This window comes from Macaca fascicularis, chromosome 14 (assembly GCF_037993035.2).
Source record: "Macaca fascicularis isolate 582-1 chromosome 14, T2T-MFA8v1.1".
Classification (NCBI taxonomy): domain Eukaryota; kingdom Metazoa; phylum Chordata; class Mammalia; order Primates; family Cercopithecidae; genus Macaca; species Macaca fascicularis.
This window is the reverse complement of record NC_088388.1, coordinates 59,447,289-59,459,560: the sequence shown is the minus strand read 5'-3', so window position 1 is coordinate 59,459,560 and position 12,272 is coordinate 59,447,289. Positions and strand designations below refer to the sequence as shown.

The 12,272-nt window shown below is 57.0% G+C and overlaps 1 protein-coding gene across 2 annotated transcripts in view; it reads right to left on the bottom strand.

The window, feature by feature from the left end:
* Positions 1 to 459: 459 nt before the first annotated feature.
* DCHS1 (dachsous cadherin-related 1) overlaps positions 460 to 12,272 on the bottom strand; it is a 33,703-nt gene continuing 21,890 nt past the window's right edge. For both annotated transcript variants that reach the window (XM_045371426.2, XM_005578773.5), the window contains exons 6-21: positions 11,197 to 12,222; positions 10,782 to 10,975; positions 10,478 to 10,574; positions 10,220 to 10,377; positions 9,149 to 10,013; positions 8,823 to 9,062; positions 8,603 to 8,728; positions 7,772 to 7,981; positions 5,926 to 6,804; positions 5,689 to 5,802; positions 5,306 to 5,517; positions 5,062 to 5,216; positions 4,738 to 4,868; positions 4,340 to 4,623; positions 3,861 to 3,999; positions 460 to 3,521 (exon numbers count right to left, since the gene is read on the bottom strand). In XM_045371426.2, the coding sequence (XP_045227361.2) occupies positions 910 to 3,521; positions 3,861 to 3,999; positions 4,340 to 4,623; positions 4,738 to 4,868; positions 5,062 to 5,216; positions 5,306 to 5,517; positions 5,689 to 5,802; positions 5,926 to 6,804; positions 7,772 to 7,981; positions 8,603 to 8,728; positions 8,823 to 9,062; positions 9,149 to 10,013; positions 10,220 to 10,377; positions 10,478 to 10,574; positions 10,782 to 10,975; positions 11,197 to 12,222 (7,442 nt within the window). In that variant the 3' untranslated portion in view covers positions 460 to 909. The remainder of the gene's footprint in view (positions 3,522 to 3,860; positions 4,000 to 4,339; positions 4,624 to 4,737; positions 4,869 to 5,061; positions 5,217 to 5,305; positions 5,518 to 5,688; positions 5,803 to 5,925; positions 6,805 to 7,771; positions 7,982 to 8,602; positions 8,729 to 8,822; positions 9,063 to 9,148; positions 10,014 to 10,219; positions 10,378 to 10,477; positions 10,575 to 10,781; positions 10,976 to 11,196; positions 12,223 to 12,272) is intronic.

Here is a 12,272-nt window from a genome sequence, read left to right as displayed (position 1 = left end):
GGTCTACACCAGTGGTTCCCAAATCCCTTTGTATGACTGTGAAAATTTACACTGAGATGAAGCAAGACAGCCACCTGCAGAAAGCCTGACATGACAAAGGCTCAACAAATTGAGCTATTATTACAATGTGGATATTTAGTGGCCCCAAGAAAAACAAATAAACCCCTTGACTGCTCTTGTACCCACCCCGACTTATTTTTAAAAAAGAATTTCGGGCCTAGAGCTGGTCATCCCCAAGATCCCCTTTCACACCCAACTGATCCCTCTCAAGGCCCTGCTGGCCTCTTGCCCATATTAGAAGGAAAAGATTAGCTGCAGAGAGATGTGATCATCAGCCTCAGGCTAGGCTCCTGAGCTCCCAGTGCCATCCCCACCCCACCACCCCTCTGTGCCTCCTGAGGTATCCACAATACTCTGCCAGGTGTCTTCCAGTCATCCCTATAGAACAAAGCTGGAGACTGGATACAAATTGCAGTTTATTAAGGCTCCAGAGTGAGAATTGGCACTTGGTTCTGGGCAGGGGCAGGGGCAGGGGCGTCAGTGGAACCCAAAGGAGCTGGGTCCAAACATGTTGGAGGGACCTCCTCCATCCCCCTACCCCCAATAAATAAAGTCTCAGCTCCATCTCAGGGTGCTGGTGCAGGGCAGGGAGCCCTCACTGAGAACCCAGGGCTGCTACCTCCTTCATATTTCTCCCCACATTGGATCTGGTCACAGGTCAGTGACCAACAGGACTTCTATGGTCCTAGTGCTCTGAGGGGGCTGGGGAGTTCAGGGTGGAGAGCTGGGGCCTGGTGGTGGCCTCCCCGTAGCCAGTCATAGTACGAGGCTGCCCAGGGCAGGCTCAGAGTGGGACCTGCATTGGGGACACTATGCGCATCCCAGGTCGGGGCCCAGCCTGGGCCACAGCTAGATGTGCAGCTCCGTGTCATCAGGTGGCTCCAGGCCAGACTCTGTGCTGAGTGCTGAGGCTGAGGGACCCTGGGCCACCCCAAATGGTGAGACAACGGGTGAGCGAGCAGCCAGAGGAGACAGAGAGGGTGAGAAGCTGGGGGACATGGCAGCTGAGGACAGGGAGCCTTCATGGCTGATGGGCGAGCGGTGCGGAGCTGGTGGGAAGATGGCCCGGGCTGCAGCTGTGTTTGCTGGCTTGGGGGGCACAGACTTGGCTCCTGGGTGGGCCACGGCAGTGATGAGGGGTGGTGGGTCGATACGGGGAGCTGGGGGACATGGCCGAGCTTCATCCTTGAGCCGAGCGATCTCTGTGAAGACACTGGCCAGTGGTTGGAACTGAGGGCACCAGCTCAGCAGGTAGTCCCAGTTATAGCTGCCACGGAGCTCCTCCTCGCCGGCCACAATGGCTGTCAGTGCACCTGCCACACATGGCTTGCCATCTGCTGGGAAGCCATAGTCCCCAGTGGGTGCAGGGCTCAGGCCACAGCCCCCCAGGAAGGCTGTGGCAGTGGCTGGGGGCCCCTCCTCTCGATAGAGAGTGGCTCCTGCACCTGGCAGCAGCAGCCCTGCCTTTCGGCCCTTATACCAGGTGTCAGGGGCAGGTGGCTCACAGGATGTGTCACTCAGTCCATCTGCATCCTGCTGGATGCCTGAGTCAGGGCCACGGGCAGCCAGAGAGGAGGCCACACTGGCCACACGGGGGAACTCATTGATCATGCGGATCTCATCATCCTCTGCAGCCTCTGCTGAGCCTCGGCCACTTGAATGTGAAGGGTCCAAGGAGCCACCACGGGGGTAGGGTCCTCCAGCTCCTGGCCCACCATAGCTGGGAAGAGTCTGGTGATAGAGGTGCTCAGAGGGTGGTGGACTAGGTGGCTCCCGGCCCACTTTCTGCAGTGAGCCACTGGCTAGGGGTGCTGCCTGTGACATTGGGCCAGGGGCTGCCTCAGCCTTGCGGCCACGGGCCCGAACAAGTCCTAGGACAAGGGCTGCCAGTGCAAGCACCACCACAACTCCCAAGGAGGCTGCTACAGCCCCTACTAATAGCAGGTTGAGGTCAGGTGCCAGGCCCAGTGCGGTGTGGGTGATATCCACAGTCACAGGCACTGTGGCACTCCGGGAACCAGGCAGAGGCCCCCGTGCTATCACCTCCAGCCTCAGCTCCCGTGGTGCTTCCCGCCGGGTCCGGCCCCCACCCCCAGTGGTGGCTGTTCCACTGCCTGGTGCTCGACTGTCCACCCGCAGGTACAGGGCACCTGTAGTCTGGTTAATACCAAAATAGGGTGAAGAGGTGGCAAGGGAATACAGAACCAGGCCATCAGCACCCCCATCCTCGTCTGTGGCCTGCACATGACCCAAGCTGTGGCCACGCCGGGCACCTTCGGGCACTTGGAAGTGGAAAGCTGGTGCCAGAAATACCGGGTCATACTCATCCTCTCCAGTCACCAGCACCGACACAGTGACAGAGGCTGAGAGATTCCCAGCATCGGCAGCACCCACCAGCAGCCGGAAGCTTTCTGTGTGCTCGTAGTCAAAGGCCACTCGTGCACGCAACTCCCCTGTTGAGCTGTTCAGTGCAAATGCCTCACGGCCCTCAGGCCCTGGCCCAGCCTCCAACAGGCTGTAACGGAGCTTCCCAAAAGCCCCAGCATCCCCGTCGATTGCATGCAGAGTGGTTACGAGAGTGCCTGGAGGCTGATTCTCGGCCAGGCTGGTGCTGAGTAAGTTCAGTGGGAAGGCTGGGCCATGATCATTCACATCCTGGACCTCAATTGTCACTGGTGCCAAAGCAAAGTGTGCACCAGCAGGGTCAGCAGCCTGTACTACAAGCTGATGTCGAGCCTGGGTCTCACAGTCCAGGGCATGGGCCAGTCGCAAGGTACCTGAGCTCTCATCCAGTTCAAAGAGCCCTGATGGGTCGCCTGAGCTGACAGTGAAACGCACGAGGCCGTGAGGGCCAGGGTCAGCGTCAGAGGCCTCTACATGCAGCAGCTCAGCTCCAACAGGTGTGTCCTCAGGTACTGCCACACGGTAGGATGCTCGGGTAAAGACAGGTGGGTTGTCATTGACATCTAGTACAGTGACAGTGACTGGCACGACTGAACTTTGGGGTGGCTGCCCACGGTCAGCTGCAGCCACTGTTAGATTGTACTGTGTCAGGCTTTCAAAGTCTAGAGGTTCAAGCAACACCAGGCAGCCCAGTGCCTGGGGGCCTGGTCCAGCACTCTCCCCAGCCTCAGCCAGCCTGGGTTCCAGCTGGAAGACTCGGCCCCAGTTGCCACTGATGATGCTGTACTCCACGGCGGCATGGGTGCGGCTTCCATCAGCATCTGTAGCCTCCAGGGTGAGCAGAGTGGAGCCAGGGGGTAGGTCCTCAGTCACAGCCACACGGTAGTGTGGCAATGTGAAGCTCGGGGCATGGTCGTTCTGGTCCTGCAGTTGTACATGCACTGTGGCTCGTGCTGCCCGGCCTGGAGTCCCGTGGTCTCGTGCTTCCAGCACCACATCCACTGCTCCTGACCCGTCATGGCCCAAGGCCACTGTTCCCACTATTGTGAACAGGGTCCCTGAGATGAGAATGGAAGGGAAAGAAACATACTCAACAAAGGCTGTGAGTGAACAGAAGAGTGACCCTTCAGGATCTAGGAAATGGTTTTGAAAGTCAGACTCAGGGAATGGCCTATCTGCTGGGAGACAAGGGGATGGCCTCAAGGCTTCACAGCTTAGGGAACAGCTTCTAGACATGCACTCAACAAGGGGCTTACAATGAAGACAGAGGGGAGGAAATGTCCTCCCTGGGCCAGACATCTAGGAGTTACAGAGTTTGAGTAACAAATTCAAGGAATGAGGTCAGATTATAGCCTAACACAGTCAAAGGCAAGGGGCAGATCCTGGGAAAGACGCACCATTGTTGGGGTCAACACTGAAGCCATCAGCAGGGGAAGCCAGGTGGTAGGAGATGTGACCATTGGCACCTGAGTCCCGATCAGTGGCAGAGACGGAGAGAATGGCACTGCCTGGGGGTGTGTGCTCAAGCAGCATTACCTGAAGTGTGAGGAGAAGTGCTTATGGCCAGGCTTCCCATTTGCCCTGCTGTCCATGCAGCCTGTTCTTGAGCTTGCTTCCTTGAGCCCTGCTTGGCGTCCATTCCAATACTTGGAATACTCGGAGCCCCTACTCCTAAGTATTCGAATGGGAAATGCCCACCTTCTCCCCTTTGTGGGTACAGGATGCAAAACCAGGATGTAGTTCACAGGACTTGGGACCTTCCCATTCCCAGATCAGCTCCAACATCCAGCCCACCTTAGCAACTGCTAGCTCTGATACTTGCCTCCAATAAGAACAACCCAGGCCCAGGTGAAGGTGGATCCAGGGGTGTCAATACCTGGTAGAGGCTCTGTGAGAAGGCAGGTGCATTATCATTGACATCCTCCACAAGCACTGTGAGGTTGGCACGGCCCTCATGAGGCCCATCATGCGCCAGCAGCTGCAGCTGGTAGCGGTCACACTGCTCAAAGTCCAGGGGCCCCGTGAGGGAGACACGGCCTCCATAGCGGCCAACACTGAAGGGATCCTGGGGCCCAGATGGGCTCAGCACATACCACAGCACCGGTCCTGAGTCCACATCATTCCCTGTTACCTGTGCAATCTCTGAGCCCAATAACGCATCTGAAATACAGGAGACAAATGTGTTTGGCATGGACACAGCCCCACCTTGAGCCGCAGGGTGGAGAAAAATGTCTTTCTGCCACCCTTTATGCCACCCACTTTACCCAGTCTCACCTTCTGACACTCGGAGCTCCCAGGGCTGGGGGATGGTGGGGCGGTTGTCATTGGTGTCGATGACCATCACCGTCAAGGTAGCTGAGCCCACCAGGGCTGGGCTCCCTCTGTCTGTGGCCATCAGTACCAACCTGGGTACAAAGCACAATCATCGGGTGGGGCATGGCAATAAGGGGGAACTCTGGGCAGGGCCAGGAGGACTCAGGACAGACCTTAGGGCTGGGGAATTCAGGATGTGGCCAAGGGACTGAGGTGGGTTCAAGGCAGGGCTTTAAACTGGACAGGCCCAAGATAGGGTCTTGGGTCCACAGGGCCAGGACTTACCGTGTTTCGGCCCAGATCTCACGGTCCAGGATGGCTGTGGTGGTGATAGTGCCTGTGGCTGGGTCTACGTGGAACAATCCACGTGCCGGCTGGGATGCAGCCAGACTGTAGGAAATCTGTCCTCCAGAGCCTTGATCCAGGTCATCTGCCTCCACCTGGTGAGGGTAGGAGGCTGCTGTGACTGGTCTGGCCACAGACAAGTCTGACTAGCCCTGCTCCCCCATCTTTCCATCACACCCCGCACCTGCAGCAGGGGCCCCTCCAAGGGCCGGGACTCAGGAAGGAAGGCCACGTAATGGGGCCGCAGGAAACGGGGAGCATTGTCGTTGGCATCTTGCAGGGTCAGGGTCAGCACAGTGAAGGCAAAGGCTCCTCCACTCTCTGCCTGCAGCACCAGTCGCAGTCGTGGACTCACCTCGAAGTCCAGCCCCTCTGCTGAGCGAACTGTGATGGCACCTGGGGGAGGCAGAATGCATCAGTGACAGCTCCCTTTGCTTGCCCTGGAGCCTCCTTCTCTGAGACCCGTTACTCAAGGATAGCCCTTCACCCATCAAAGGCTCCTCTGATGCAAAGAACCTGCTTCCCCAGTAGCCTGTCCCGCACAGAGCCCCTGCTCCTATTCCTTACCTGTACTAGGCTGGATGGAGAATGTCCCTTTCTCATTTCCACTGAGAATGCTGTAGGTGATGGGTCCATTTGTGCCTCCTGCATGGACAGCCCTCGGGGAGACAATAGGAGTCCCTGCAGAAAGAATGGTATTGTTGGACTGCGAGCGTGAGACTGGGAGAGTTTGGGGGACATTTTCAATGGGCAACCCCAGCCCATTTGGGAGTTCGAATCTGGGAGAAATGGCTGGAAACCCACCTGGGGGTGCATTCTCACGAATCATAGCCTCACTGCTAGTCCGGGGAAAGCGGGGTCCACGCTCAGCTTCCCCCTGCAGTCCAACAATGATCACACCAGTGGCAGAGCGAGCTGGACGGCCAAGATCAGTGGCCACAATGAATAGGACACGATCCCGGGTGCCTAGAGCTACAGGAGAGCGGGCCACACGGATTTCACCAGTGTAAGAGTCCACAGTAGTGCCAGGAGGTGGTGTGCCCGCCAGTCGGTACAGAATGGAAGCATTGGCACCAGCATCACGATCTTCAGCTCTCAGTGTAGCCAGAGCCAGAGTTGGGGTACTGAAGCTGGGGCCTGGGCGGGGCAGGCGTAGGCGTAGAGGACTGGTGGGGAAGGTGGGTGCATGGTCATTGACATCACGCACTGTGATGGTGACAGACACTGTGGTGCTTAGGGGCCCAGCAGCTGCACCATCCACTGCACTCACAGCAAAGGTGTAGCTGGGACACTGTTCTCTGTCCAAGGCTGCAGCTGTGCGCAGTTCTCCAGAGCTAGGCTCCAGCAGGAAGGCTCCTGCTGTACCGGCACCCAGGTAGTAAGTTACACGGCCATTGGCTCCAGCATCAGGGTCATGAGCCTGTAGCTGTAGCAGCAGGGTCCCTGCAGGCACATCCTCTGGCACCTCCACAGAGTAGGCAGGCACAGGAAAGGCTGGAGCATGGTCATTGGCATCCAGCACTGTCACTGTCAAAAGCAGCATGGCACTGAGAGCTGGCTGGCCTCCATCCCGGGCCTCTATCCTCAGCTGGAAAGCTGGCTCCACCTCTCTGTCTAGTGGCCTCATGGTGCCAAACTCTCCAGAAGCAAGGTCTAGGACAAAGGCTCCTGATGGGTCCCCATCTGCAGAGAAGGGCATGCACATATAAATATACATATGTCATGAGGATGGGGGTGATTTACAGACAACAGCAGAGAGAGTGAGCATGTGCACAAAAGCAACTGAACTTATGAAAGAAAGGAAGAAAAACAGAAAAACAGAAATGGAAAGTAACAGAAGATACTATAAAGCAGCTGGTATCATCTGTGTGTGGTCTGGGAACCCCAGGAGTCCCCCAGGTCCTTTTCATATGCATAAGATCAAAATTATTTCATAGCACTACTAAGCCATTATATGGCCTTTTTATTCTCATTATCTCACAGATGTACAGTAGAATTTGCAGATGCTCTATGACATGTGATGATATAATGTCTTGGTTAATGCAATGTGTGCTTATGTATTCCTGTGTTTTCTAGAATTTTCTAGATAGAAAGTTCAGAGCATGAATGTGTGTGTCTTCAGAGATTCAGTCTGCTCTGGCTATCTTCAGTTACACCTGCTTTAATCTCTGAAATTAATTAATGTCCAACAAACTGTTACTTGAAATCTTAGTATTTCCTTGTGCTTACACAGAAATACCGGCAAGCTGTATACTTCATTGGCTTGTTTCACAATCATATTTTAACATCATCTCAGTTTTATTACCTAATACAGTAAATACTAATATAATCCACATAAAAACTCTTTAGGGTTCTCAAAAATTAAGAGTGTTAAGGGTTTCTGGGACCAAAAAGTTTGAGAACGACTGCTCTACAGGGAGAAATAAATGAGAAAGAAAAGAAATAGGAAGATAGAAACAGAGACACACAGGGAGATAAAGGGCATGGAAAGAGATACCCAGATACACTGGGTATAAGCATGAAAGAAAAGGTGGACGATATCATGAGGGAAAAGGAGACCCAGACACATGCACTGAGGCTGACAGCAGCCAAGGAGGAGCAAGAACCAGGCAAGTGGGTGCTGAGTTAGTGGGAGTGGGAAGGTTCTCACCTAGGATGCGGTACTGCAACTGCCCATTGGCTCCCACATCTGGATCAGAAGCCCGAAGCATGGTAAGGGTTTGGGGGTCCTGGCCCTCAGGCACCTCCAGAGAGAGATGGGTACTCCCAAAGGTTGGTGCATGGTCATTCTCATCCTCCACAGCCACTCGAATGGTGGCATGAGTTAACTGGGGAGGTGAGCCCCTGTCCTGGGCATACACTGTGGGAAAGCAAAATCAATGAAGTCTAGTCTGCTTTCATCACATGGAGAAATCCATACCACATAGTGGTCATATATGTTCATTCGGTGCACACAAACCAGAAAATGTCCATCTCTCCATACCTCCCAGGCACACATGTGTCATGCATACATAAACACACATGTGTCCTACCTCCCATGCTTGGTGCATGCAAGATATATCTTGGACTAGTGGTGGTGTAACAGGAAAGGCACTAAATGAGGTATGAAAAGATCTGGGTTCAAGTCCCAGCCCTGCCACTTCCAAGCTGCATGAGCTTCAGCAAGTCACTTGACCTCTCCAATATTCAGTATCAATATGCTTCTCTGTTAAATGACTGCAGTATCTGAGGGAGGCCAGGAGGGCATAGCTGTGACATTATGCATTTTAGAATTTGTATGGTCACAGTTGTGGCAGTCTAGAAGTCAGTTCACCTTGCACCCTGCCAAACTCTTGACTCCCCAAAAGGGTCCAAAAACGAAACAGGAGCTTTGTGGCATTAGGCAAAAACTTCTAGAAGGTAGTACTTTGGGTATTCTGTCCAGATAATACTGGTGTTTACAACACCTCACTCAGGCTTTTGGGGTGCTGTCAACATGTACCTGTCAGGTTGATCTCCTCCTGCTCCTCTCGATCAAGGGCCCGAAGAGTCGTGAGAACACCAGTGTCAGGATCCAGAGAAAAGCTTCCGCTAGAGACGCCTCCATAAGTCACTTGCCCGTTGGCCCCTGAGGAGGGACAGCATGGAGGGCGATCAGAGGGTAAAAACGCTCTTTCTTGCCCCAGTCCATCCCACTCATAATTCATCCCCCGAGGTCTTACCCAGGTCGGGGTCGGTTGCTCGCAAGGTGAGCAGAGATGTGCCAGGCGCGCTGTTCTCACGCAAGAGGACGCTGTACTCCTGCTGCTGGAAAGTAGGCGCCTCGTCGTTGACGTCAGCGACACTGACGGTCAGGACCTGAGTGGCCGAGCGCGGCGGGGAGCCGTGGTCTGAGGCCACCACTGTCAGTACGTGCTCAGCTCGTTGTTCGCGGTCCAACGGCTGCACCACGGACAGTGCTCCTAGGTGAGCGGTAAGGCAGGTTGGTAGGGACCTCAACACTCCACATCAGCACCTTCCTCGCCCTCACCCTCAACCTAACCCTCACCAGTGCTTGAGTGCAGCCGGAAGTGTCCGTCCCCGCCAGATGCCAGCCGATAGGACACGCGTGCGGCCTCGCCCAGGTCCGGGTCCCGGGCTACCACGTGCAGCGCCGCGGGCCCAGGCGGCTGGTCCTCTGGGAGGCGCACGCGTGAGGGCGAGGCGAAGACAGGCGCGTTGTCATTCTCATCCGTGACGAAGACGCGCGCAGAAACGCGCGTTGCACGGCGGCGGCTGGCGTTGGCTGGCCGGTCGGTGGCTTCCACCAGCAGCAGCAGCGCAGGAGTGGTCTCTCGGTCCAGGCCGCGCGGAGCGCTGAGCGCCCCGGTGCGCGCGTCCAGGCGAAGCGCCGGCACGGGCGGCTCCTGGCGCAGCAGGCGGTAGCGCACGTCGCTATTGGGGCCGGGGCCGTCGGCGTCCGACGCGCGGAAAGTGTACAGCGCTGCGCTGGGCTCCGGGTTCTCGGGCAGCGCCAGCGCCAGCGGATCGCGCGCGAAGGCGGGCGCATGCTCATTCTCGTCCTGCACGTGCACCTGCACTCGCAGCAGCCGCGCGCCCGCGCCTCCCGGCCCCTCAGCGCGTACCGTGAGCGCGCGCCATGGCGGGCCTGCTTCGAAGTCCAGGGGCCGCGCCAGGTACAAGCGCCCTGAGGCCGCATCCAGCGCGAAGGTGCCCTCGGGATCGGCACCGCCCACCAGTGTGTAGGTGAGTGCGCCCAAACCCGCGGGCTCTGGAGGTGCCACCGAGCCCAACAGAGAGCCAGGCTGCAGCCCCTCAGCTGCTGTCACCGTCAGCACGACAGGCACTGGTGCCGCTGGGTCCCGCTCTGCGAGGTCTGGGGGCGGCTCGGCCAAGCGAGTTGAGGGAAGCACCTTTTGTGGACCGGGGAGGGAGAACAGAATTGTGAGGGCCGGTGTAAAAGGGGATCTGGGCTGGCTTCCCAGGTGGTAGGAAAGAGTGGTCAGAGTAACCTGACTACTACTGGAGCCCAAGGACTCCCATGAAGCTGGAGCTACTGAAGGGGACCTACAGCGGTAGCCAAGGGGAGGTGGGCAGACTGTGGGAAGGGCAGCCATACCTGCACCAGCAGCTGGAGGCTGGCACTTCGAGGAGGGCTGCCTTGGTCGTGAGCACTCAGTGTCAGCACATAGTGGGGCCGCTCTGCTCGGATCAGGGGAGCTGCAGTGAGCAGCTCCCCTGAGTGAGGGTTCAGAGAGAAAAGTTCTGAGCCAGGACCTGGGGACAGGCAGAGTAAGATGAGGGCTTGGGGCCCAGAGCTGGGCAGGCCATGAAGGCATGCCACCACCCACCAATTCTCTTCTCTCCACTCCCATACCAGTTAGCGTGTACAAGATGGTCCCATTCTCCCCCTCATCTGGATCCTTCGCTTGCAGAGTTGTCACCAGTGTTCCTGGAGGCACGCGGTCTGGTACCTGCGGGAACACAACTCACCTAGTTGTCTCTTTCCTGTTCTTCAGACAACTCAGGATAAAGCTTCCCTCACCTGCGGGCAGGCAGAACCTCTTTTGGGCTCCGACACCCGATCCAGGAGGCAGTCTCTTACCTACGTCTACAGCTCTATGGGGAGATCCCCACTCCCTCTCACACTTTTCAGGACAAAGTCCTGCCACTTCACATACCTGTATAGGGAGGCCGCCAGCAGCAGCTCCTGAAGCCTGCAGGAAGGTGGGGCTGTTGTCGTTGAGGTCAAGCACTGCAACATGCACAGTGCCTGTGGTGCTGTGGGATGGGCTCCCTCCATCCTGCACCTGCACCAGGAGCTGATAGGTGCTCTGCTGCTCACGGTCCAGGGTTTGGAGTGTGGTCACTTCTCCTGGGAGTGCAAGAAGGGGATCATGTATGAGATATTTAGGGATGCAGAGCCTGAGGCCTGCACCTAAGAAGCTGGGTTTTGGGGAGTGGGGGAGGGAATGCCAGAGCTAAATCCTCACTCTCAGGGGTGAGATGGGAGCTGGGGGTTGGGGATACTGTCTGGATGTTCACCAGGCTGGGGATAAGGTTATGGGGTCTCAGGATTTGGGTCTCTGTGCTCACCAGTCTGGGGGTGGATGCGGAAGGCCTTGCTGTCTTCAGACAGCTGTTGCAGGCTGTAGGTCAGACGTCCATTGGGTCCCGAGTCTCGGTCAGTGGCAAAGACTCGGCCCACGTTGGTCCCTGGGGGCTGGTTCTCAGCCACAGCCAGGAAGGTGGGATCCTCAGACAAGCGGGGACTGTGTTCATTCTGGTTGAGGATGCTGACCCTCACGGTGGCTGTGCCTGTCTGCTGCCCCAACTCAGCTTTGGACCCAGACACTGCCATTACCTTCAGTATGTACAACTCCTGGGCCTCACGGTCCAGCGCTGCCCGCACCCATAGCCACCCACTCTGTGGCTCCAGGCCAAAGGGGCTACTTGCTCCCTCTGCTGCAAGGTGATACGTGACAGGGCCCCCATCTGGTGCTTGGGCCTGCACTTGCAGGACCTGAGTTCCAGGGATGGTGCCTGAGGGCAGGTCCACACGGTAGGTAGGGCTGTCGAATTGGGGAGCCAGCCCACGGGTTCCCACATCCTGTACCACCACCTGCAGTCGAAAGTGGCTGGTGCGTGGTGGGGAGCCCCCATCCCGGGCCTCCAGCTCCAGCTCATGGGCTGGCCCTCCTGAGGGCCCCAGAGGCCTCATAAGCCGTACATGGCCTGTGGTGGGGTCCACGGTGAAGGCTCCACCACCCCCAGCAAGCAGGGTAAAGGTGACTCGACTGTTAACACCTGAGTCGGGGTCAAGAGCCCGCAGTGTATAGATGGGAGTCCCTGGGGCAGTGTTTGGTGGTAGCAATACCGTGTCTTCAGGTGCAGGAAAGGCAGGGGAGTTGTCATTCACATCATCCAGCAGCACACGCACCCGAGCTACAGCAAAAGCTGGGGGGACTCCACTGCCTGCTCGCACCTCCAGCTCCAGTACCGGTCCCAGTAGCTCCCGGTCCAGAGGGCGAAGTGTTTGCAACAGCCCCGAAATCGCATCTAGGGAGAAGAGTCCTCGGGGATCCCCACCTGATAGGGAAAGGGTCACAGGTGCCAAGCGACCTAGGGAGGACGAAAATGGGATCAGGAAAAAGTCCCTTATTGAGTCAGGA